This window comes from Thunnus albacares, chromosome 14, assembly GCF_914725855.1.
Source record: "Thunnus albacares chromosome 14, fThuAlb1.1, whole genome shotgun sequence".
NCBI lineage: Eukaryota > Metazoa > Chordata > Actinopteri > Scombriformes > Scombridae > Thunnus > Thunnus albacares.
The window spans coordinates 21,731,607-21,759,367 of NC_058119.1; the positions used below are offsets into that span (position 1 = coordinate 21,731,607).

The following is a 27,761-nucleotide window of genomic DNA, read 5'->3' on the forward strand; positions in this document are numbered from 1 at the left end:
TCACCCTCATAACTCTTTGTTTTGTTCCTATTTCCATCCTCTCATACCATTTTCTCCCATGACCTACCATATATGGAGAACAATACTGCATTAATGGATGGTGTAAATAGTAGACACACTGATCTAATGCTTGTCTTGCCTTTCTCACAAAATTACACACACACTTGCAATGAACAGAATCAACATTGAGCTAACTGTTGTTTCATCCGCACGCACACTTGAACACATATGGACAAGGAGCAGCAAGCGCACAAGCAAAAACATGTCCGAACATACGTCATGCCTGATCTCCATTAATTGAATTAGCTGTCAGCCTTAGCATCATCTGTTGACACAGGCCTCGGCCAAGTTTATCTACTTCCCTTCTTGTCTCTCTTCTCTCACCCTGGGAAAATGTTTTTTTTCTCATTTGTACCATTATATTTGTCTATGTATGCCTCAAGTCCCAGTTTTGCTTGAAATACAAAAGTCACAAATAAACTCAGCCGACCACAAAAGATCATACCGGGCACCTTAAATGTTTTAGGGACTAAAAATGGGCAAGTGCTGTTTTCATTTTATGTTGAGAAATTGTGATTATGATGTGTCTAAATGCCTTTTATGTCCTTAATCTTATTCCTTCTCTGAATGCGTGTTGGTTCAAGTAACAGTTATCCTGCCATTTTGGTCATGACTCTATTGGGGACGATCCTGGTTAAGTAAAAGATAAAAATTAAAAATGCACATGACCCATCTTTGCACATCACCCATCTTTTGCCGTTTTATAGTACATAAGTAACTACAGAAGACAGTGCTATAACAAGACACATGCGTGTAAAATCACAGTTTATTGTTAATGTGCTTTTACATCAACCTCCACACGCACACACACACACACACACACACACACACACGTCTACTTGGCTCTTTGGTTCAGTCTAACTCACAGCAGATGTTCCACTGCCCAGGGACAAGAAACTCTAACCAACAAGGAGCATCTGAACAGAAAAAAACAAAAACACACTTACCTGGTATGTTCCAATGCCTATGTGTTTGGGATCAATCTTCACAAGCTCAGCCAATGGATCTTGGACGCGTCTTCCAATGGACACTGTCCACACACACACACACACACACACACACACACACACACACACACACACACACACACACACACACACACACACACACACACACACACACACACACACACACACACACACACACACACGCAGGAAGCAAACATGAGATTGTACATCTCTTGAGATTTTATGGGTTGTTTTTTTCATGAACTTGCTATCTGAATCAGTTATTGAATATGCAAATCTGTATTTTTTATAATTACTGAATATGCAAATTGTCTGCTTATTACAGTGCTGGCCTGAGGGCAGGCCAAACCCAATTGTCATTCCGCCACCCCCAATAATAATAATTAAAGCTGGCTTTCAACTAGAGTCTCTGCACCTGTCATTTAGCTTTCTGATAGATGCTAGAGCCATGAACCTTTAAAGCCACTAATTTAACCAGAAGCGTGCACATTGGCACACAAATAAGCACACACACACACACACACAGTGCATATCCACCAAAGCAGTGTTGCTTTTAACGATGGAGTCTGTAAGGCTTCAGCCTGCTGCCTCACATGAAGCCAAATGTCTTTTCCATGAATATCCTGGCAGGGTCCAGTGACAAGGAGAAAAATTACAAACAACCTTACTTACATACACACCATAATACATGACATCACCCCCCTCTACACACACACACACACACACACACACACACACACACACACACACACACACACAGGCTGAGGAGGAGAATAGCACAACCAACCAACAGTTCATAGTTACTTCCCTGTAAAAGACAAAGGACATGCCAGAAGCTTAGATTGTTATTTCTTTGTTATTATTATTATTTCCAAAGTAGAATGCAGTAAATGGACTGCATTCATTTAGTGCTTTTATCCGAAGCCAATGTGCCTCTTATTTACCCAATCACACGCACACACCATGGCCTAACGATTGGGAACAATTTGGGGTTCAGTGTCTTTGCCCAAGGACACACTGACTTGAGGACAGGAGGAGCTGGGGATCAAACCACCAACCCTGCGATTAGTGGATGACTCTGCCTCAAAAAGTTGTTATTGGGACAACTGTTGTCCTGAAACAGTCATACATTTGAAAAAAATAATAATAAATGCACTTTAAAAACCTCACATAAATATCACATTAAATAAATAGACCTGACTATAGCAGGTCAAGTCAGTGTGCTGAGCATTTGAGGTATCTACATTTCCAGGTGCACCGGAAGCTCGTGTTATTGCTGAATCAGTACAAAACTATCAACATTTTTAGGTAAAACTCAATTTAGAAAAACCGCAGAGTTGAGTTCTGCCAAGGAATAGAGAAAATTTAGACTTCTAAAATACAGATTCCCTTCCCTCCCTGTCCTGTGATGCTGCTTGTAATCGTTTTGTACGTGTGCATTACGTGTGCATGTCTGAATTTCAGCGGTCAGCGATGTAGTGTACTGCATGAGACACGTCAGACTTAGATCTTTGAGGCAGAACGGACAGACAAAGAGAAAAAAAGAGAGGGATGGGATATCGTAGAGGGAATATGTCTGGAATCAATGGCTCTCCTCTCCTCTCTCCACTCTGGCTGTGGTGGGAGGCTGCAGCCTGAGATAATATTTAGACAGGGATGGAGTTTCAACCCTGGCCTTGCTCAGTGCACCACCAAAACTCACCTATACTCTTTCCATCTCTTCTGTCTCTAACTCTCTCTCTCTCTCTCTCTCTCTCTCTCTCTCTCTCTCTCTCGCTCTCACTCTCTCTCTGAGAGGAGCCGACTGGTAAACTGAGTCCAGCATAACTCTCCAGTACTTATTCAAAGTTTATGAGCGCTACACTTACATGGAAGCAAGTGAGAGAGCGACGAGAGAGGAAGGTCCCTGTTTAGACACAGACGCATTGCTCAAGAGACCTGGAAGAACTCTGGTAGGCTGGGGGGACAGCTGCAATGTGGTTGTACTATTTTTGTTGCAAAGCACGAGGTGAAAAATGGCAGATCAGAATAGTTAAAATTTTGAGTAGATGCCCTATCAGGCTACTAAGGAGTGACAATGGTCGAGGGAAAAAATTAACTGCACTAATGACTATTTTTTCATTACGGTCATTTGTTTAATTTCTCACTCTCCCTCAGTCCCTTCCCCTCCCCTCTATCGCTGCACTGACCTCTCTGAAAAAGGGGTTATAGAAGTAGGAGGAGGAGTAGAGGAGCACAGAACTAAGCTGAACACAAAAACAGTCCTCCGATGAATGGTTGAAATATTGTCTATTACCACTAGGTGTCCCTAGATCTCCAAACAATAGAGGAGACAGATGGAAGATGCATGTAACTCACAATTCCCTATATACTATGTTACATGGCCGCTCTTATAGACGGAGGCAGAAACACACACACCATATCCCCCAAAAGGTAAAACGGACGGACACAAACACTTTCTTGCCACATCCGAATCTGTAACCATAGTGTTCTGGCTCAGCACCCCCTCTTCTCATACCAATCCAAAGTCAAACGCTGTAGATTTCTCATGGCTTTCATTAGAGGTATAAATATGGCTCTACGTGGCTCTCAGTGCTGCTGACCACAGGAAACTAGTGAGGAATAATCCAGCCTCGCTTGATTTATGGTTTTTATAGAGGAAGTCTGTTGGAAACATTTGTTCTCCACAACTCGGTGCGATTCTTTTTTATTCTGCTGTGTTTTCGATGATGTAGTATGTGAAGTAAGTGAGGGAGAGGTGGCAAGTGAGAGAAAGAGGGAGAGAGGCGAAGGAAAGCAGGAGACACAAGAGAATCTAATAGCAATGCCAGATATTCACCGATAATGTGACGATATGTTCTTGGTAAGAGGCTGGAAATAAAATCAAAACTAAAAGTCTATAATTGGGCATATTTCATACATACTGACTGATGACTGCTTAAATGAACTAAATCGATTTAAGACTGCTCACATTATACACTAAACTGTGATTTGTTAATGTATGAAAAACAGAAAATTAAGTGATAATGACAGATAATTACTCAAATGTGGCTGTTTTGATTAATTCTCAAGTGAATTTCTGAAAAATTGTTTTACAGTTAAATACCATTTTTCAATTATTTTGCATTCTTCTCACTAGTGTGAATTATTTTCCCTGCGTCCCACACTTCATCTTAGATGTGATAACGGGAGCCAAAATTTCTAAAACTGGAAATCATTCAAAATAACCAGATGTTAGAAGGAGGAATTCATCAATTGAGCTGAAATAATTAGTCAATAGATCAATTAGTTGACTGAATACACAATTTCTTTATCATAATAAATTCAACATATTAGGGTTTTTGATTGATGGTTGAACAAATCAAAAAATGTAATTTGAATGTATCACCCTGGGCTCTGGGATATTGTTATGGGCATTTTTCACTATTTTCTGACATTTTATAGACAAAATGATTAATTGACAAAGTACGCGATGGCTTCATTAATAATTAAAATAATTTTTAGGTGCAGTCGGATAAAACAATGTCTCCAACTACACCAGAACCTTTGCCATAGACAAGGGCCCATTGAAAGACTGGCCAAAAGTATCAGACAAAATGTTTAATTGGCCTTGGATGAAGGGCATACCTGCACTCCTCAGGTTGGGGTCCATGTCTGGCATCTCTTTGACCGCCTCAGGACTCACACTGTAGATGGATGCTCCTGCCTCACTGGTAATACTGGTGAAAGAAGGGGGAAAGAAAGCAAGTCAAGAAGTGAGAGAAAGAGAAAGAGAAACAGAGGGAGAGAGGGAGATGATGGGAGAGAGAGATATAGGAAAAGGGAATATGAGGTAGTTTGGCCAGTGGGGGAGAAGGTGAGGAAGAGAAGGGTGCAAAGGGAGCAAATTAGAGGGTGAGGGGAGACAGAAAAAAACATAGTGAGCAGTTATTACTGCTTGAGAGACATATAATGGTAAGACCATTATGGAAAATGGCCACTGCCTTGCACTTTAAATAATTCAGGTGACAACTTCTCAAAAAGGTTCCTGATTTGACTCTGGTTTGACCATCATTACTGACATTATGGCCAAAATGGCATCATCATTACAAGTCATGCCGTACCATTAACAGCACAATTGCAATCTTTCAAATGCCCAAGACTTCTTATTCAACTGACAGCTGCTGTAAAGAACCAGAACCAAGAACCAAGCATCATGTATGAGTCATTGGCTTTATAGGTAACTATGAATACCAAATATATTCTTTCAGGAATTATTTAGTGAGTCAGACGACATTGATTTCCTGAAGATATTATTTAGAGTATGACCACCTTTAAATGTTGAAATTACTGAAACTTGAATAACAGACAGCATGACATGGGAAAGGACATTTTTCTCTGTGTGAGAACAAGCCATTGAATCAGCAAACACATTTCAATTTGTGTGACACTACTGCCATCTAGAGGTCATTGGGTATACTGCTATTTGTGTCTGGAACATTCCTGTCATGAGTGAAATTTTCAAACAGTATGTGAGTGTATGAAAGGCCAGAATGTATGTAAAAGGACAGTCAAACCTTTCTCAGGTTTGACACTGTCTCTACTAAATTTAATAAATACTAAGTGTGTAAAAAGTGCAGACTAATACAGTTACTAATACAGTTTTTAAACTAAATTGTTGACCAAAATATTTGAAATAAAACAAAAAAATTTGGCCACACAGTTGCTGAATCGATAGGTTTGACTCCACAGTGTGTGTGTATGTTTCTGCAGACACCACATGTTGTCACAAATAAATCACTGCCTCTCTGAAGTCCAATATTTTATGAACCAACAGTTAATCAGTTTTACTCCAAAAAATGTCTCCTCAATCTACTGAATATTAGTAGAATATTCAGGTGAAAAATAGAAATTTATGTCCACATTACCACATTTTTAAATCATTAGTTGCCGCTATAGACTGTCATTCGACAGTCAAATGAGAGATGTGTGTCTGCAAGAGTAACACTGTCGTGGCTTTATGTCCCAATAAAAATGTATTCGTTACATTGCTTAGTTTCACTCATATTTTTGTGAATTTATCTATACAGTTATTTGATTAAAAACAATATTTCTCATTAAAAGATTAAGCCTGTTGGAAATTATAATCAATATTTACTGAAACTTCTTTGAAAAAAGATCACAAATACTTGCAACTTAACAAAAAACTTAAGACAACTTAACAAAAAAGTAAGTAATTTTCATATTTGAAATAACCATCCAATAAGTATATAGTATTTGCATAGATTTATTTGATGCAGCTGAAATGTAAAGTTCATAAGCAAATGGTTTTTTCACATTTTTCTACATGTAGATCTTGAAAACAAAAACGAACTAATTCTACATGGCAACAAATGATACTATTTTCCATGTTAATGTATTCGGTCTAAAGTAGGCCACTTATCATCCATCACCACACAGACAGGATGGTGGTACAACAAAGCCACTGATACCCGTGTTAATGCTAGTGACATACAACTGAAGCTGTCACGTTGTTTAGTCCTTCTGTTCTCTCGGGTGGATGGAGAGAGAGAGAGGGAGAATCGGAGGAAGAAAGGGGGGCTTTTTCCTCAGGGCTGACCAATATGACGAAGAGGTCAGTGCCTCCTCAATGTCCGCAATTCAGAATGAGGCCTCACACACACGCCATCCCAGGGGCCTGTGATTTAAATGAACTTGTCCTCCCCTCCCTCTTTTTCCTCTCTATTTCCAACCCTCTCTATTCATCCTTTCCTCCGCCCCACAGTTCTTTTTGTCAGCTCCCAATCCATCGTGCTGACAGCTGACATATCGCCATGGTGACGCTACTAACGAGCACTGGCACATGACCTTCACAGAGGTCAAATCAGAGCCGGTCATTAACCTGACACACTCTGTCACACACACACACACACGTATATGCACGCACACACAAACACACGCAAAGACACAAACACAGTATGAATATATTTCAAACATATCCACACCACTCAAATCATGCAGTTCTCTCTTCAAGCGCAGACACACCAGGCTTTAAGTGAGGCCACTGGGAAAGAAGACCCACAAAACACACCTCTAACCTTCCTCTCTGCCTTCATTCAGAGACAGTAGGACAATGGAGGTCAAGAGAAAGAGTATCAGCACCTCAGCTAGCTGTTCTTCTAGAAAGAAAGACAGAATGACAGAGAAAGAAAAGGGGAGACGAGGCAGACAAAAGCATAAAAGGTGAAAACATATTATTAAGAAGAAAGAAAAAAAAAACAAGAGAATAGGGAAAGGAAAGAAAGCAAAGCCACCAGCCCCTATCATGTCTAACTTAATTAAGGCTGCCGCTGGGGCAGCTGGGTAACAGCACTGTCATGGATACAGCTCTGAGCCCTCATCGCCATAGCGTCCATAGCTGTCGCCATAGTGAGGGCATCATCCTGGCAGCCAGCAGAAGGTTGTCTCCTCCCCAGCTCTCTGGCCTAAGTGGGTGGATGGTCGATGCGTGGACACACACACACACACACACACACACACACACACTCACTCACTCTCAGACACAAAGTCAACGGTCGCCTCTCGGTGTAAAGCGATGACTTAGTGGCCCTGTAGGGTTATCATTTATTTGGGCTCTCTTTTCCTCTCAATCGTATACACACACAGAGAAACACGGGCCTGCCATTAGCCCTGTCCCATCCTGGGGCAAAGTCACAAACTGGCTCCCCTATCTGTTCCCCTACCGGTCGTCTTTGAGACAAACCCTTGGGCCTGACACACAAACACATCATGACTGGCCCCCTGCTGCCCCTCAAGAACCCTAACATTGCAAGAGATGGATACACACTTTGATACCTCATTACAGCCTCCTGGCACACACGGCCTTAATCTAAATTAAAAACAGCTCATCAGATCAGTCAGAAAAGAAGAGGGGCAATAATATCACCAACTAATCTGATACAGAGGACAAAAAGTTGGAGGGAGGGGAAAGAGGGGGAGGGAGAGAGGGAAAGAAAGTGAGCAGTGACCGAAATAATTTGTTGAAAAGATGTGAAAGGTTAAATGCTAAGATATACAAAGGTCTATAGTATCTTGATATGTCCAGACAACAACAATCAGTACAAGCATACTGCAAGTCACAGTGACATTTTTCTACGAGGTGCAAATACTCCTAAAAAACATGCAGGTGTGATTTTATTCAAAATTGGCAGAGTGGGCTTATATTTTAATTATATATACACACTAAACTGTAAATGCACTACAAGTTCCACAAAGAACGCAGGTTTGATGTTTGGTTTGAAGACATAGCTGTATTAAAGAGCATTCAAGGCCCATGTAAACAGACAATACATGAATATAAGGCCCCAAACCTAAAGCTTGACATCTGGATCTGAAGCACCTCCATCAAAAGTGACTGACTCTGTAATTCCCTGAAGATATTTTTTTTTTAAAATGGTAGAATATATTATTTCCTTCAGATCATATTAACCCACAAAGCTGCAGGTCATGGTTTTGTGTGAATGTTGCTGATATTCACAAATGACATGAACTGGAAGCAAATTTTGTTTAGTTTAAATGCATCTATATCTGAAGAAATCAAAACACTGTTGCAATGTTTCTGTTGATAGATGGATGAATTATAGTATATAAATGATGTTCCAGGTCAGCTTTTTTTTAAAAATGTGCAGAAAAAACTGTAAGAACTCTAAATGAGCAACAAATTTCATTCACTGCAGAGTAACCTGAGTAATTAAACCAAACACAACATACACCATCAGGTGGGAATGTTATCTTATTGGCATCAAGGGGCTCTGTGGGAATTGACAACTAGCCATCTACCAGATGAGGTACAAAATAATAAATGGCTTTCAAGTTAGAAATTTGAAACAGCTGAGGATTGGATACACACACACACACACACACACACACACACACACACACACACACACACACACACACACACACACACACTGTTCCATACTATGATGGACACAGTCTGTGATTTTCTTTGTCCAAAACTCTGTTTGTGTTGAAGATACACAGATTGACCTCGTTTAACTGCCTCAGAATGAGCTGTGATATCAGACATTATCACTCCCAAATGTATTCATGTACAAAAAAAAAAAAAAAAAAAAACACACACACACACACACACACACACACACACACACACAAAAGTTGTTCTGTCCTGGCTGCTCAAACAGCTTAGGTCCATTGTTCAGTCAGCTGCAAAGCTTGACCTAAGGGAGACAAATTGAGGGATGCACCATCTCTCTCTCTCTCTCTCTCTCTCTCTCTCTCACACACACACACACACACACACACACACGTCGGGTCTGAAGACGATGACATTTTTCACAGAGAAAAGCGTCCAAATGGCAGGTGTCAGGGGCCGTCAGTCTCCGGCGAGGCGCTAGAAGGCAGGCAGGCACACGCACACACACATAAACTCCAACTGCCAGTGTGAGGCACGTCTGAAAAGAGCAAAGCCTCACAGACACTCATGTCAATCTGGTAGCAGGAAAGGCATGCACTTGTGTCACGCACAAACGCATACACACACACACACACACACACACCCCAAAACACAAATACACACGGCATGTCACCCAGACTCATCACACGTTTGTCACACACAGAACCATCGCAAAGAACAGTGGAGCCCTAGGGGAGGATGGCATGGAGGGCGGGTGGAAGGAGCAGAAAAAGAAGGGACAGAGGCTGACCACCAGTGAGGCATGGTGGGAAGGGAGAGGAGGGTATGGGTGACATGGATGAGGCTGGCAGATATTCACCATCCACCACCTTCGAATGCAAAAGTTCTTTAGCCAGACACCTCTTCCCTACTCACGCAAGCTAGACACACACAAACATACACCAGGAACCATTGCTTTGCTGTGGTGCTTTGCTGAAAAACAAAAGGCACCCCTAAAAGATGGTTATGCTATTTACATTTACATTTATACTCTGCGATAGCTTCTGCAGAGAAGGAAGGAAAGAGGAAGCAAGAGCCGACAAGAAAACAGAAAAAAGTAATAAAGGAAAGTACAGAGATGTCACAGTTGTCGCAGCCATTTCTCGCCCTCTAGAGTGAACCTTCTCAGTTCAGTGAGTAAAAGTTGAGAAAGGGAAGCAGGTGATGACTACAGACGGGCAGAGGAAAAGTTGACCACATGCCAAGCCCTTCAATTTCACATCTTCCTGGGAGCACCAGTTCAAAGCAGAAGTACTGTACATCACACCTCTCTACCTCATCTCACTACTTCTACAAGTTAGTCACCCAGTCTTTTATTTAAATCAAATTCTATTTAATTACTATACTGGTGCAAACACATCTTGAGGAATGCCCATTGTCTCATCCATTGCTCTCATTCTCACCATCTCACCTTCCATTTTTGGTGACTTTCAGCCTCCAAACTAATGTGGTTTGAGCATTTCATTTAAGGACAGACCTGTGTCTGCCCGTTCTTCCCTCACCAATTCTAACCTTCCTTCAGACATAAGCTTCAAAAGGTGGTCGAACAGAGCCTTGAATAGACTACAGACATCAATTAGTCTATTATTGTGGCTACTCCCTTTCCTATTCAATACTGTACATATCTAAAAACACATTTTTATGGCTGAAAACTAAATTAGGGAGGTAAAAATTAACAAGATTAATGAAATTTCATTCTATAAAAGATCTACGTTTATCCCATTTTTGTCATTACAATTTTAATTTCAAACATTTTTCCTGCCTCTCCCTATCCACCCTGTATTAAGTCAAAGACATAACCTTTCTATGAACCTATGGGCTCATTTTCCTCTTCTGAAATGAAGATACACCCCACAGTCAGGTTGTGGCCTATCCATGCCTCTAAATCCATCTGTCCCTCTGCACCTCCTTCTTTCCAGCCTTCAAACCTTCTGAGAGGCCCGAGTGCCTGGATCTCACTCAGTCATCTCTGGTCCTGCCACTGTATGTTCATCACTCACCCTGCCTGGCCCTGGGAGCATGCCTGGACACAGGACATGACAGGGGATACACACACCCGCACCCACACAGTCATAAATACAGTCTATGCCACTGTCCTCCAGGTCCATCAGCTAGCCAGTAATAATGATCTCATCCCACCAGGAGTGAGCTACGGGGCAAGACGGTCAAGGGCGTATTGTAAGGATGTCTGTGTGTCAGTGCAGGGGTGTATGTGTGTATGGCTGTTTGAGTATGTATCTTACTGCAACTTCGTGTATTGAACTTATTCATGTATTGCTCTAGGACAACTCTAAGTATGAGCCCGTCAAGGAGAGAACGATGACTACTACTTAGAGGAGAGATAGCCTACTACTTTTATCAGCTACAGAGCACAACTTCAGGCAAAGACATTACTACATGTCCAAATCCAACTGTATCCAACACGCAGTAAAGCAGACTAACGTGTAGCAAATATCATGATATGGCAAAAGTAGTTTATCTTAGCAAAAATGCAGCAAATTATAAAACAGACTCTGTAATTTCAGATGTGATCAATTTCATATCAATACATATATTCACCAATAACCAGGCAAACAGCAAAGTTGGTGACTTGGAGGACCTTAAAGGGTGTGTTGGTGTGTTTATGTAAAGAGTAACAGGGTCGGTCATCTCATTGCCTTCGGGAGTAGCACAGCAAGTGGTCAAGAAATTGGATGTCATTTTTGTTTGCCTCCAGCTATAATCCCTGTTTGTGTGCCCATATGTGTATCATCACCATTGCCCAAAGATCTCCCTAACCTTACCCCACATATTCTTGCCCTCTGATATCATTAACATCAGCTTGTTGCAGCCAAGCACTGTCAACTTGTCATTCTTCATGCACACAGCCCCAAATACACATATGCAAATGTATTAAAATATTCAAATGTATTACAGCTCATTCACAACAATTATGAAAGCAAATTGAGGTTAGGCTAAGTTGAACAACTTAAGGTGGCCACCACATACCTCAGCTGTAGGGTTAGAAAGAAAAAATACAGAAAATAAACTACAGTTGTACAGTTCAGTCCAATTCAGCATAAGAAAACCAGCTTCAACCATTATAATTTTGCCTGTGACATGTTTCCCAAAATATGGTCAGTATGCTGGGCGTTTTTAAAATCTTTATTAAATCAGTCATGTTGCAACTGGGGGAAAAAACACTTTATCTCCTTCACAGTGTGCAAACACTTGACAACAAGAGCAGGTTTGCTTAGTAAAGTGCAGTAGTTGACAGAGGAAATCAACAACTTACAACACAATTTGTATAATTTGGAAAAAAGTTTGCTAACCACAGATTAATGAGAACAAACCCACTTTGGGAATCTTATCTGGAGGGTGAATGGTGAAGATTGCAGTAATGACATGGGAGCTGATAACAGGTTGATCTCTGTGTGCTGCTGCAATTTGTAAGATTTTCTCCAAAGAACAGGAGTTACATCTTGAGTTACAATAGAGCGGGACTCACAGTGGTGTACGTGTGTGTGTGTGTGTGTGTGTGTTTGTGTGTGCCTCCCCTACCAATCAGCTCCTCTGACAAGAATCCAGAAACACCAGCTGATGAGAGTGACACAGACCACTGCGCGTCACCAAGCAAAATACTCCACTGCAAACCACACACACACTCCCCACAAAGACATCTGTCTGGCCGGTGCTTCACAGTAAGAGGGCTGTCTTATGAGCTTTGACAAAGCCTGCATGCTCTACCAGTCAGTGCTAAAGCACAATGACAGACAAGGTCATGCTGCACTGGCCTGTCAAGGAGCCAGAAAGAATAACACAGTTGCACACACGCACACTAGCGGGGCTGTGTGCTAGCTCCAAGCAGGTGTTAATGACAATAATCAGGCACTCAAAACCAACTTAAATCCATATACATACAGGTTTAACAGGTTTAAACCACATACGACACAGAAAATCGTTAACTTGAGTCAGAGATGTGGAGTACGTTCGCTAAACTAATGTGTCACAAACTGACGTCCAGCAGGAGGTCTTTAAATTATCGGGGCACAGCTGTACAGCAAATAACCGCATGTGCATTCAGTGGGGGCCATCACAGGCACAGATAGACCTTGTCAGCTAAATAATACCTCATGCTGTACAATGTCCTGCAGGATGCTGGTCATTCATAGAGGCATTGTTCAAGCTTAATCATGTAGGGTAACTGTGCTATAAATCTAATAGGCAGATGAAGAGTCAAATCTGGCAATTTATTACCCATTTGGCAAAGACCACAGTTAAGGGAGATAAAAGACTATCTGAGTCAGTTAAAAAACAGTTACATTTGCTGTGGTTACACTTGTTACACTTGTCAGACCTAAAACAAAAATGTGCATCACTAGAATGTGCAGTATATCCAGAAGACTACTATTTTATCTGAAAATGTATTATTTATTTTTCAGGACAGTCGAGTTCTCAGGGCTTTCAAGGAAAAATATCTGGTGATGCATCAATAAAAGTCTCAGTATAAAGTGTAAAATCTGTAAGTCATCAAATCTAATCCAGTTAAGGAAAGGCGACGTATAGGGCTACTACTGACAATTGTTTTCAATATCGATTAAGCGCTGATTATTTTCTCGATTAATCGATATTGTCAAACAATAGTGAAAATCATGCCAATTATAATTTTCCAGAGGCAATGGTTAAGTCTTTATATGTCCTTTTTTTGTCCCAACAACAGTCCAAACCCAAAGATAATCAGTTTACTATAGTGTATGACATAGAAAATCATTAAATCATCACATTTGAGAAGCCAAAATAAATAATGTTTTTGGCATATTTGCTTAATAAATGAATAAAGCTTATTCGATTATCAAAATATTGCCCAATGAATTTTCCGTTGATCAACTAATCAATAAAACAACTAACTGTTGCAGCTCTACTTGAGTTAAGGTGCTGAAGCAAGAAATTTGCCTTCATTTGCAAGTGCGTTCTTGACCTTAAAAATAGAAATTTAACAAAATAATCCTAACACAAAGTCCACTTACCGGCTTTTAACACAGCTTTCAAACACATCTCATGGTCTACATCAGTGGTTGGAGCAGATGAAGACAGTAAGAAGTGATTTAAAGCTTGCAAGCTAATCAAATAAATGTTTAATCAAAACCTTTGACATCTGCTGTCAAAAAGAAAGCTCTCCTAATGATTTGATCACCTTTTGCAACACACAAACAGACACAAACTGACCAGCCTTTTATACACTTTCACACCTATTCCTCCAACTAAATTACGCTACTAGACATACACCCAACCATGCACAAATGTCTGCCCTTGTTTGGCTGTCTTTAGGAAAGGCCACACTGCTCAAAAATCATGGAAGAGGTGACTCAGTGAGAACGATGAGTCTACTCAAACAGAACTCAGGCACTCAAAACTGCACGCACACACACGCACACACACACACACACACACACACACACACACACACAGACCAAACACAAGTAAGGGTGTCCCGCAGGCTGCCATTTCTGGCTGTCATTCCAGCTGAGCACTGAGGCAGAAGGATAGAGAGAGAGACAGGCGGGTGGAGAAGAAAGGGTGGAGAAGGGTGGGGGTGGTGACACAATGAAGGCTCACAAGGAGACAGGAAGCAGACGGTGCAAATGAGGCTGAGGTCTTTAATGAACTAGTGCACTGTCAAGGCGGAGAGGAGAGGAGAGGAGAGTCTGTATTATACATGCACATGAGCTTGCACACAGTCATACAAGCCACAGCCGTATTATACCTCTTCCAGTCCTTCTGCCAAAATCTTAGAAAACCTTTCAACACTGGTAATGTCACATTTTTACCAGCTGATCCCGCCTAACAAGGTAATTCTGTTTAAAATCATCATAAAATCAAAACTGTTCCTCAGTCTGGTCAAATAACACAATGATGGCGAAATATAATCTCACTCTTGCTCTCACTTTCTCTTTCATACACACACACACACACATTTTTTGTGAATAGTGTGCACAGCTGCTTTCAGTAGCTGAGGATGTCAAAGAGAGAGCAGAAAAAAAACGAGGGGAGCCAAAGGAACATGGATGGTAGAGATGGAAAAAGTACCTACGTAAGTAAGTACACAGAACCAGACAGGACCACATTCAACACAGGAGTAGTTTGTGCAGTTAAGGGGTTGGTGTATGTGCTGTGTGTGTGTCCTGTTTTCCACCATGACCGAGACAGTGTCTTATGTATGGGCTGCCTAATAGACTTTCTACACCTGTCGATCAAAAACTGTTCGAACCTACAGAGGTATAAGGTCAGCGGACAAATGTTCATACGTATAGAAAAGCACAAAGTCTCAAAGTGTACCAGAAACTGGGTCAATTAATTATACTGAGGACATTCACAGCAAGCACTATGACCCCTCGCTGTTTCTGATGCATACGTTGCTATTCTCCGTCATTGCCATCATCCTTGTTACCCTGGTAATGAGGTTTTCCCTAATGGCAGGTCAGGGTCAGCTGTAGGTCAGTCAGCAGGGGAGTAAGACCCTCAGAGTTAGCTACAACCGTCACTCCTTGGGGCCAGTCATCTTTCTCTGTTCTCAGATTATCATCTATCAAGGGTTATTTCGGTCAACAAGCCAACGTCCACCACAGAAGGAGTCTTAAATAAAGGAATTCACTTTAGTAATTTAGTAGACATCTGCCAGTATTACCATCTCCACAGATGTGTTGTACACTTTAGAGAAAGAGATTTTTTTAAAAGGATAAATTAATAAGATTTTAATAGGATGTGATTTGTTTTAAAAACCTTAGTTATATGGCCTCCCAATAAAGGTGAAACTTAAATGGTTTCAAGAACTTTGAGGTTAACCCCACACAGGTATCAAATGTATCCCAGTGCGTATAATACTGATGCACAAAGTGGGACCGTAGCCCGGAGTCTTATATTTCAAAGATGTGGAGGAGAACCCCACCTCACTGGAGGTTATTGGAGAGAGGGAGTAGTTATTGAAAGACTAGAATTTGGACATTTAATGATCAAGCTTTCAGGAGGGAAATGTCTGATGAGGTCAGAGGGTAGAGGAGGAAGAGAACAGGGAAGATGAGAGAAGACGGCAATAAAGAGAATGACAGAGACGGGAGAGAGAATGAGTGTAGGGAAAAACAAAAGCATAGCAAGAGCAGTGTATGGTTATATATTTTATTTCAGACACACAGATTCAGCTTTAACATCTATGTTTCTGAGCCTACATCATCCACGGTCCAACAAAACCATAGTGAGGCATAAGACCAGACGACTCCAGAGCGATATCATCTGGATAACAACAACCATATTTCTATGGCTAATGTCAAAATAACATCGCTGCTCTTCCAGAGTTCATGCACTTGCAAAAAGCCTTTATTCCACAAACCCTATTAAGGCAAAGGCAGACCATTTACACATGTGTTACGTGCTGCAAAAATATAGTTAATCATATCAGGTGATATAAGACATTCAGCCAGGACCACATCAAACAGAAGTCCAACATTCTTATGTGTTGTGAAAAGTACAAATGCCAATAGCTCCAGTAAAAGAATGAACAAGAGAGACATTATATCAAGATGTGAAATTTCGGTGCTCTGGAGGTGCTCAAGTCTGCTTAAAAGAAAAAATGTCTGTCATGAAAATAATCAAGTGGAAGTTAACTTAATAAACGCCTCACTTTGACTGTGTCTGTTCCTGCAAATGGACAGAAAATGGAACTTTAGAGAAAAAACATGGGCTATTACACCGCAGGTATGACCTCTGAAGCGTGCACGTGGGTGTGTGTGTGTATGAACTCAAAGATACTGCAGAAACTCTCATATGCAAACACACACACACACACACGCACGCACACATATTCACGCACAGCTCAGAATCATTCTAGGCTGCGGTCCCAATGTTAACCTCAAGTCAACAAACACACATGGAACTCAGCAGAGAGAGAAAGAGACGAAGCAAGGAGAGGCCAGTGGTTATTATGCTTGGACCGAGGTTCTGTGCTGTTGTATTCTGAAGTGTGGACTGGGCCTGGTTACAGACACAACGTGGACCGCAAAACGTCTCTTTAATTGGACAGAAGTGAAACAAAGTCCAGATGGCTTTAATAGACAATATTCGCTTGGGGGACACATTCCTATTTGTCTTTCTTTCTATCTGTGTCCCGCTCTCTCGCTCCCACACATTTTCTCCTCTGTCCTTCAGACTCTCCCACATTCCTCATCCCTCTGTTCATTCGCCTTTTTCCTCCACTTTATAGTGAGACTACAATTTCTTTTTTAACAGCATCTTTCTCCATCTCATTAACAGTAAGCAATTTCCTGGAGGGAGTGCTCCCTATATACCTCTCTCCCACTTTCCTCTAATGGTACACAGAGCCTTAATATTGAATCTTTACAAATGTGTGAAGAAGAAAAATGTTTACAGTAACACTTGAAAATATTTTAAAAAATGTATTTAAATTTATTTTTAATATTTGAACCTCTTGAAATGTGCTTGGGTGGTGTTTTTCAAATGGTGGGAAACATGAAAAACAGTAGTGTATACCTAGCTGTGTGTACAGAACACAGTAAATACAGAACTATACCTTAGAAGTGCCCTTTGGACTATTAAGGTGGGAGAGGGGTTATGATGGGAGACCTTACCAGTAAGACAAATCCAGGGGGTGAAAAAAGCGCCTCGAGATGAGGTCAGCGAAGAAGGATTCAGTCTCACGACACGCAGTCCCGTTGCCAATGACAACCCTGGTGCAGCTAGTATGGACAAGTGGAGGAGAAGGAGGGCCATGAGAATTAAGGAAGCAAATAAAGGTTTAAAAATTAAGTTAGGTTCACAATTTTCCTCTTTAAAATGTTCAGTGGTATACAGAAAAAAAAATGTCTACTGGCAGGGAAATTGCAGCAATAACACTTTTGATTAACACAACACAAACACCATCCATTCATTTTCTGACAGTGTATTTAGTTCAACTGAAATAGTATACTCAAACAGTGATTATTGAGACACAAGCAGCAGTACCTGTATTTAAGCATAAGGTGGCGCAGTTTCTCCGCTTCTTTTTGTTGGCCTGAATTATGCAGGTAGACCACATCAGTATGGAGAATCTGACCTGTGTACACAGAGACAAAGGCAAACAATCATGCTGATTAAGTTTTATAATGACAAGAGGGTCTCAGCAGACCCAGCTATATACAATCAATGCATGTTTCTGAACTGTATGCTGAGGCAGCAATGCCCCAAATAAACAAAAAACTCCAGATCTGTAAAGCCTCCACAGGAAGCCTAAGTCCTGCCAGCTCCCAGCTTCCTCAGAGGGAGAGTGTAGATCTGAAAGGACAGCTCTGACAGGAAGTCATGTGAGCCTGGAAACACCAAACCTGTGGCCACACCATGCTGGGCCTGACACCTGATATATGCCTGTGTCTGTCTGCTGTAAGTGTGTCAGCGTGACTTGTGGCCACACAATCAGTCACCCAGAGGGTGGGACCTACCCCTGCCCAGTGTGAAGCCATACCCACTGAGAGACATGCTGAGACATGCAGTACAGTACAGTGGACACACACACGCACACATGTGCACTTGCACACACATAATCCACCCACCCGGGTCATGCCAAGTGGCATCTAGTCTTTGACATGCACACGCACGTGCACACACAGATGCACACCTTGGTGGTAACAGGTCTAGCGATGCCTGGTTACATAGCGTCCTCTCAGTTTTAATACTGATCAATAAAATACTCCATGTAATATGATGAAGAGATGTCTGCCACTGACTTCTGATTCTAGGTCTAAATCACCAGTAGTATTGTAAATGAGGCATGTGCATGTGTCATGAGATTAAAGAGACAGGCAGATAGAAAGAGTAAAATGCAGCCCACTCGCCTTTAATTTGTGGGACACTTTCGTTTGCATACTGTAATTGAGTATAGGACTTCATCTAAGACAGAAAAATACTGTTGGTGAGAATCAATATTTCACTTCCTCAATAAAAAGGTCACAAACACTTGCAACAATATCCATGTTCTTATGAATCTGCCAGGTTATCCAACTTGTATGTATGTATGTATTTATAGTGCATGAATCTGCAGGAGAGCATTTAAGAATCGCTGCAACAGATGTGCTACAAATGCTAACGATGCAGGTGTTTATTCCTGTCAGCTGAGAATAAGAAGTGGCATGTGATACTTCCAGCATGTCATGCATCATACTGAGAAGCACCAAAGCTTGCACTTCTAGCATCTTTTTGAATGCATGCCTTGACGAATTCAGGCTATTCTGGATGCAAAAGTAGGTGCTACCTGCAACCTACTGTAATTGTCCCTATTTAAGTATGATGAACTATTAACTCCTGAGTCCAGTATACTGTGTGTTCACTTACTAGTAGGGGAGAGGATTGCCAGCTTACAGCCATGTCTAAAGCCAGGGTCCACCCCCATCATGACACAGCCCCTGACTGGACACACCAACAGGCGCTGGCGGAGATTCCGCACAAACAAGGCGATTGATTCCTTCTCTGCTGCGCTTGTCAGCTTAGTCCTAAAGAGAGGGAATTCAACAGAGAGACAGAGTGAGATAGAATGAAATGTAGGGTTGGTAAGATATTAAAAAAAAAAAGAGTAGAGAGAGAGCAGAGGGTGCGGGGAGAGATTTTATGGTGAGGGTAAAAAGAAATAAATAAAGAAAATGGAGAAGGATTTAGAAAAATAAAAGAGAGAGAAAGAAAAAGGTGAAAATGAGGAAAGAAGAAGGAAAAGGAACAGTTTAAATAAATAAGTGGTTATTAAAGGAGAAATGTTCTGAAAGCACACACACAACCAGAAATCCTTAAAATACCTGTAACTCCTGGTGAGGAAAGGCAGAATTAGTCTTTTATAAGAGTCCTCTACTGCATTTTTGAGGATTGCATAAAGTTCTTCTCTTGCAAACGTCTTTGGCCTCCATCTGCATTAAAACAGAAGAAAACAAAAAAAGTTCATTTTTTTCTCTTTGGGCAGTTTTCCACTAAATAAATACATAAATGCCATAAAAGTAAAACTGACTTTTCCTTGTCTGCAAACAAACTCTCTCCCTCTCAAGAGAAAATACACCCCCACCACTCAACAAAAAAACAAACATATATTTTATATTTTCATCTAAGTGGAGCTTTCTCTTGCAATTTTGATACTATTAATAACTTAACCAAAAACTGAGATTTTGAAACTTTTATTTATTTAACTACTTGACTGAGCACTTAGGTCACTTATAAACAATAAGCCCTGCTTCAATTTCACAGATTTGTAACTTTGTATACAGCTTAACAAAAGCAAAGATTATAATGCTATTGTATTGATTCAACATTGTAAAAAATATCTAAGTGTGATTAAAACTAAATTATGCAGCAGTAAAAGTCTTTATTTCATCCCACACCTATTTACATTGTACTTTATGAAAAGAAATTAAAGATGGATTCCAAATTCTTTGAGTTTCTGCTTTCTTTTTCACTCAACTCAATTATTTCTCATAGTAAAATCTCCACTAAAAGATCTTTTATCCTGAACTAAAGAACAAACCTTCACCAATAATTGGATTGTATAAAAGTTTCATATTTGTCGTGTTGAAAAGCAATTAGATGTTCAGTATTTAAGCCCTAATCAGCTGCCAATTCACTGTACATCCTTTAATAAAAAAAAAAAAAAAAAAAACTATTCATTGGTGAATTTTCAACAAAAAAGAACCTGCAATTGTTTTGTTGCTATACATATTGATAACATCATCCATTATGTTTAGCCAAGGACCAAAATGAATTATATATTTGCAGGTTATGAAACTGGTACATATGATGCATCATATGCGCCACTTTCATAAATGAAAAGACTCCGTTAATGTAATTTATTATGAGTCTGGTTATCCCAGTCCTCCCCACACAGGCCAGTAAACAGAGTATATGCATGTGTGTTTGTCTTGTGTGTAGGGGTGTTTATGTATTATTGTATGTCTGACCTGTTGTTGAGGCACCACCTAGTGAAGTCACTCTTCACCCTGTCAGGAATGTTCACCTTCACTGTCAAAATCTTCAGACTCTCCCCTCGGTTAATTGCCAGGGTCTATACACATAGACGCACACACACACACACACATACACACACAGACACATTTCCCCTGGTTAATATAATACAATAACCTGTATAGTGCACACAGGCACACAGATGAAAGACCCATTGCCCTCCCAAAACTCACATTCATTGATAACAAATTTAAAACGCTCTAGCAAAGCAACCAGCACAAAGAGGTAGCTCTTAGACTATGTGGCCGTCTGCAAGCACACCTGCTATCTTGGATCACATACTGTAGGTGCAGCAGTGCATACAAGACAAGAAAGATTTTTTTTTTTTTTTTAAATCACTAATAGCAATGAAAATACCACTTATGTTAAAGGTATTATACAGCTGAGATATTGTAAGAATCACTGATATTCATTTACAGATAAATCCAGGCTGCTTTAACCACAAATTACTACAAGCATTCATTTTTGATGCCGATTAAAACACATTTATTGTTTGGAGAGTGTTTCAGTAGCATTGTTTATTTACATTATAAGGCTTATTCTGTTATTGCTGTATTTTAACATACTGTATATGCATTTAGTTTGTTTTTAATGACAAAATCACCAAAAAACCAGTAAAGTAATTTGCAGCAAAAAACAGATGTGGTTCTGAGATATTTATTCTAAGTGCAACTTCTAAGACGCAAAGTCCACCAAAATATCGACAGCTCGCTTTGCGCTGCCTCATTTGAATGAACCTCCCACCTGTTTGCGCCTCTCCTCCCACCTGTGCGCTGCGCCGGGCACCTAAATACCAGACAAAGGGTCGTTTACCCAGCCAGAAGCACCTACCTCTCTCACACAAATACTTTCATTTTGTTTCGATTTGGCTGCACCTAACAACTATGGCAAAAATAGCGATCATTATTTGTACATGGAGCTTTGGGTTAGACAAGGTTACTATATACACATCTATGTATAAAAATGCATTATCCCAAACCTCTTCACACAAGCACAAAACAAAATATTTTGACTCTCCAAACACACACACACATACACACACAGACACACACACACACACACACACACACACACACACACACATACAAGTGACGAGCCTCGGAGTATATCCTGTGGCCAGGCCTGTTGTGTCGTGTGCTGGTCCCCCCTCAGAGGAACTGTTACATGCTGTTAAGCAAACAGTAGTAAGTGTCTGACCTTTTCAGTGGGGAACCTTTAGCCCGCCACAGAACAGGGCCAAGAAACAAGATGTCAATCTGGAGCCCAAGCGGAAGAAGCAAGCTGACAAATGCCACCACTATGCCACCATCTGCACTGAGACCGCAAGGCCTACCCCCACCCACACCCACACCCACACACGTGGTGCCACAACCATTACCGTTCAGCGGCATCCTCGGATATACATACACAAACAGAAATACAAAACACAGCTAATGGCATGGTAGAGGCGAGCATTAATGCAGCGAGCTTGCTTGAATTATGATGAAAGTTAGATTTCTCTTCTGTTGGCATGTTTCTGCCTCTGGCTACCGCTCTGACTGTGATGAGATTTCTCAAACAATCTTCATCAAAGCACTGAAGTTTAACATGTTGTCGAAAGAAGGAAGCACAACACCTCTTTCTGAACTCTTTCAAACATCTGGGGAAAGCCTGAAGTGACATTAAAGTAGTAAAAAAGAAAACAGCCTTGCTAAATCTGTGTTCTCGGAGTTTGACATTCGACCGTTTTTTAAGATCATGTTGTATAATCAAAAATGACATGCGGTCTTTACATCACTAAAATGCATTACCGGCTGATTCATACACTTCAGCTTGCGTGCTCTCTGATTGATGAATGTGGGGATGAAGACTCGATAAAAGCATCATCAACTAAAAATAAGAAATGATTCAATAGGTGAGTGGTTTTAGGAAATCAGAAAAAATGGCACCACAACAAAACAATATCCATTGTTGGTCTATTTAAGTAAACATTGACAGACACACACAGACAAATGTGGCTGTCTACACGTAAAAGCTTCTATTTATTTGAACATTTGCCAAAGAGCATCCTTCCATATGTTGCCTGCATGATAAATATACATTGGAAAGCAATACAGATAAACTCTACTGTTAATCTACTAACCCTAACCCAAACATTTGCTTCTGAGCGTCTTGTAATGTAACTACCATAAAACCTCAAGTTAATCTTCTTTTTGCATGGTTGCCAAACTCTAACTGTGACAAATGCAACTATGCCTGACTGAAATGGAAAAACGTTGGCTGACTTAAACAGCTGGGAAATTTGTGTCTATGCTCTGTTTCCCTCTGTAGCTGGCCAGTGTCCTTGCTGATGATGAATAACTCAGTGTCTGTCTGTACATCTCTCAGTTTCTGCCTGGGTTGGGTCACTGGTCTGAGACAGAGGGTGATCTGAAAGGAAGGGTGATGTGAGACAGAGTGAGAAGTGTTTGTTTATGCGTTAGATGGGCCAGGAGTGACAGGAAGCCAGGTACTGGCCAAACCCTGACACGACCAGACAGACCGTCTTTAGATTCCCCTTCATCCCTCCACCAGCCCTCAAGGTAGGGCAGCCAGCCAAGACCGTCCTCTCTCTATCTGTCTCCTTCTCTCTCTCACCCTTTCTTTAGAGGAATACTGTCATCAACACATCTATCCACACGACGTATCAAGCATAAACACACAGATCTACACGCAGTCTCTCTCTATCTCTATCTCTCTCTCTCTCACTCTCACACACACACACACACACACACACACACACACTGTTTGACCTGGCTGACACACATGGGACAAACTATGTAGTGTGAGAGCTGTGAATGAAATTGTATAAAAACATCTGTATCATTGTTTTCATCCACCAAAACTGCATGCCAAACTGACTTTGGCTGACTTTGACTAACTTTTGACTCAAGAATGTAGTTTACTTCAAAAGAAAAGTATTTTTGATAAATATATGCTGTATTGTTATTTTTTACATTTTAAGATGTGTTGTCATTCACAGGGTATTTTTTCCAGGCATAAAGAAATAATAGATTTTTATCTTTATCTTGCCATTTCAATAATTAAAACTTCCCATCAATGTGAAAACCCAAATTTCTAAATGCTTTTAAATTAACGAATGTCTAACGGCTTTACATCACACCTTAGTCTGTTTTTGATAGCAGAGACAAGTCTATAAAGAACGCTGCCTAATTTAATTCCCTATATGTTCACAGATAAACTATAATACAATGCCAAATAGAGATATGATTTACTTTTTATTAAACAAAGCTGTCAGCAGATTGTCTTATCGCCATAAAATAAAAGTTAAAGTGTAGCCACACTCGAGCGAGAAGGTTAAAAAAGGCAAACCGAGAATATAATGTTCTTGATAAACAATGAAATTATAAGTTGGAAAGCATATGGAATGTAAGCTACATTTAGTGGATATTATTCTTTAGACAGTACGATTCCAGATAAATATTGACATTCGAAATATCAATGAGGATCAGTCATCTCAAGGGAACACGGTCCAGCATGATACACTGATCTTTATACAAACATACTGGCTGCTCAGGGAGAAGCATGTACTCCTTGTGTCCCTTTTACGCTCTCTTATTCTATCCAAAAACAAACGCAACACCGTATGGAGCCTGAAGATCACTGTAAAAAAAACAAAAAAACAACAAAGAGCAAAGAGAGAGAGGAGAAAAGAATTTCAATAAGCACTTAAGGTATAGTTTAAATATGGTATGGTTTAAATTTTGGCTTGTAGTAATTTGTTTATCCGTCTCAGTTGTAAATATTTAATATTACTGACAGTACAAAAAGGAGGACAGGAGGGGATTTAACAGACTGGAAAGTGCTGATAAGAATAGCTTCAAAGCTACAAATAAACATTTTGGAGACTGATTCTTGAAATGGAAAAATGAGTCACAACTGTTTCAGTTTGGGATCTTGTTTCCACTATAGACAACCAATTGTGCCTTGTTGCCATGTGAGATTAATCGGTGCCACATTTTGGTAGCCCTTGAGAGCAGGTTGTGTTGTGAATCCAGATAAATATTGATAAGACTCGTTATGAGCCTATCGTAAAGCTTAGACTTTCGTCTTTTCAGCATCCCTCGCCATTTTATGATTTGTGTTACGACATAGCAAATGGCAATCTGCTGGGTTAAAAACAAGGCTTATCTAGTCTGTTGCAGGCTACATTTTGACCTTTGTTGTGGCTGAAAAACTGACATCCATAGAAAAGTTCGGTCTCATCTTGAACCGGAGCATCTGCAGATTAATTCTATACCCGATATGTTATCCATTAAAGTTGGGCACAATACGAGATGCTGCCATCTTGACTGCATACACCTGGCGGAGATCTGCACTCTACTGAGTGTACTCTTTTTGTTTATAATTTATTTAGTTTTACATAACTGACAAATTAATTATAGTGAGGTCCACTTTCCCATAAACTTGAATGGGAAAGTGGTCTCAGACGTTTGGACTGCACTGTGGCATCAGGGTACCACAAGAAATAATATCAATCTATCAGGACCTCTAAAGTACGACCAATACACAGCCACAAAAAAACAAGTGTTTGTGTGTGTGAGTGACAGTACAAATAAACTTGCTCTTCTTCATCTGTCCATCAAAAAGGAGTGTTAAATTGATTAAACAGTTCCATTTATCCAAACTCCTCTGCAGGCAAGCGCCTGAATGGAGTGTTAAACTACCATTTGATCACAACGCAAATCACATTAAAAATAGCCCACTGCACATTCAACAAATCCACCCTGGCATACTCAAAAGCGTACCGGCTGCTAATAGCTACAAGGTAAATGCGTACCCTTCGAAGAAGGCCTCAAATCAAATCTGATGGAATTAAATCAGAGCTAAGAATCTCAACTAGATATGTCAATGGCTTATGCTTTAAGACATACTGAAGACCAGAGCTTTCAATAAACTAACTTACGATGACTTTATAAAACTGTTACATAGTAAGGGTAACTAATTATATTTCCTAACTTGCCATATTAGAAAAAACTTACTACTGGCTTTATGTAAACTCTTTGTATGTCTTAATTTAATAAATGAAAACTTGACAATCTAAACTTCCTCCATCATTCCAAGATTTATCACTTTTGTAAACTACAAATAAAAGATGTAATTTCTGTGCTACCTCTTATTGTCTGCCACTTCAGGGTGTTATTTACCACCTACTTGTGAACTTGCATGTTCACTGGCCCAACTCTAACATCTTTCTATCGCTCCCTTTATACAATGCCCCGTCCTCTTCCTTTAACCAATCCCCAGAGCTGGAGCTTAATAAAATGTGCTAAAGCGAACGGGCAAGTGTGTGCTCACACACATGCCTCCTGTCAAAACATATCTCCCACCTGCTCCCCCTTCCCGCCGACTTGACGGCTAGAAAAGGTTCATTTTAGCCGGAATCCGACAGCTAGCAGGGTCACAGCAGCCTGTGGATTAACGCTCCGTGACAAAGGCGAGTCATCGAATTAAAGGCCTCGCATACACAGGAGAGGAGAGGGGAAAAGGGGAGGTGTGGAGAGGATTGGAGGGCTGAGGTTTAGTCAGAGAGAGAGAGAGAGAGAGAGAGAGAGAGAGAGAGAGAAAGAGAGAGAGAGAGAGGGCGGGAGGAAGATCAGCACAGAGCGAGAGAGATAAGTGACAGACGCACCTCAATGTCGCTCATCTGCACTCACTGTACATTCTCTCCCTCCCTCTACCGCCCCCACTCCCTCTCCCCATCCTTTCGTCCGCCTGTGGGCCCAGCAGCAATAGCTGTCACTAAAGGAGAGCGCCTGTCAATCAAAGCTTCCTAATCCAATGGCATGTCGGCAGGGGACATGTCACATATGTTAAGAGGAGAGAATGAGGGGACTAGCAGGGTGTGCATGTGTGTGAGCAAGTGTGCACATGCATATGTGTGTATGTGATTGTATGACTGTAGGGCAGAGAGCGCTTGCCATAGAGTGTGGTGTGGCAGAGAGGCAGCGGGTGATGGGAGCTAGGGTGACACATGAGGCCCGGGACCAACTCTGAGTAACCCACCAGTCACTAGAGGGACAGAGGGGGAGCAGAGGAGGCAGAGCAGGGCACAGGAGGGGTAAATACTGAGGCATAGACAAGGCTAACTGTGACTGACATGGCTAGCATTCAGAAGCGGCATGCATGAAGCAGACACAAATGACACAAACACAAACAGATGGTGTGCATTTGTGTGAGTGTGTGTCGAAACACAGGATACAGGACTACTTATAAGAGTAAACAGAGATTACCAAGGAGTGCAATTATTTGTTCATGCTTTTCATTCCCATCTCTTTCATTTCTACTCTCATTTCACTGGTGTGCAATTAGTCTTTTTCCCTGTATTCATGTACTGGCTGGTTGACTTGATGCTGTTACAAAATGTCACTTGTAAGCCACCAGTATATGCTGGTTTTTGATTTCACTGACAAATGTGTGGCTTGGAAGTATGCAGTATGAAGTGTAAAATGTAGCTGTCTTTTGGCACTGTATTTATTACATCTCGCAGTAATAGCTCTGTTGAATGATCCATAAACTCTCCAAAAAAAATCAGACTCAAGAGTAAAAGATTATCAGCTTAATAACAGGTAGCATTAGCCGAAAGGGTTGGGAAAATGTTCATGACAAACCAGGGCCTAGCTAAATAAAAAGTGACCACTCCGGTGTTGCTAGAATTCATAAAAACTATAGTGGTTTCATGAAATTCTTTCCTGTTCATTAGGAATAGCTGGATGGATGAA

The 27,761-nt window shown here is 40.8% G+C and overlaps 1 protein-coding gene across 2 annotated transcripts in view; it reads right to left on the reverse strand.

Moving 5' to 3' along the window:
• srbd1 (S1 RNA binding domain 1) overlaps positions 1-27,761 on the reverse strand; it is a 58,206-nt gene that overhangs the window by 24,784 nt on the left and 5,661 nt on the right. For both annotated transcript variants that reach the window (XM_044373560.1, XM_044373562.1), the window contains exons 10-16: positions 20,937-21,040; positions 19,791-19,898; positions 19,336-19,493; positions 17,974-18,064; positions 17,601-17,708; positions 4,656-4,747; positions 1,008-1,090 (exon numbers count right to left, since the gene is read on the reverse strand). In XM_044373560.1, the coding sequence (XP_044229495.1) occupies positions 1,008-1,090; positions 4,656-4,747; positions 17,601-17,708; positions 17,974-18,064; positions 19,336-19,493; positions 19,791-19,898; positions 20,937-21,040 (744 nt within the window). The remainder of the gene's footprint in view (positions 1-1,007; positions 1,091-4,655; positions 4,748-17,600; positions 17,709-17,973; positions 18,065-19,335; positions 19,494-19,790; positions 19,899-20,936; positions 21,041-27,761) is intronic.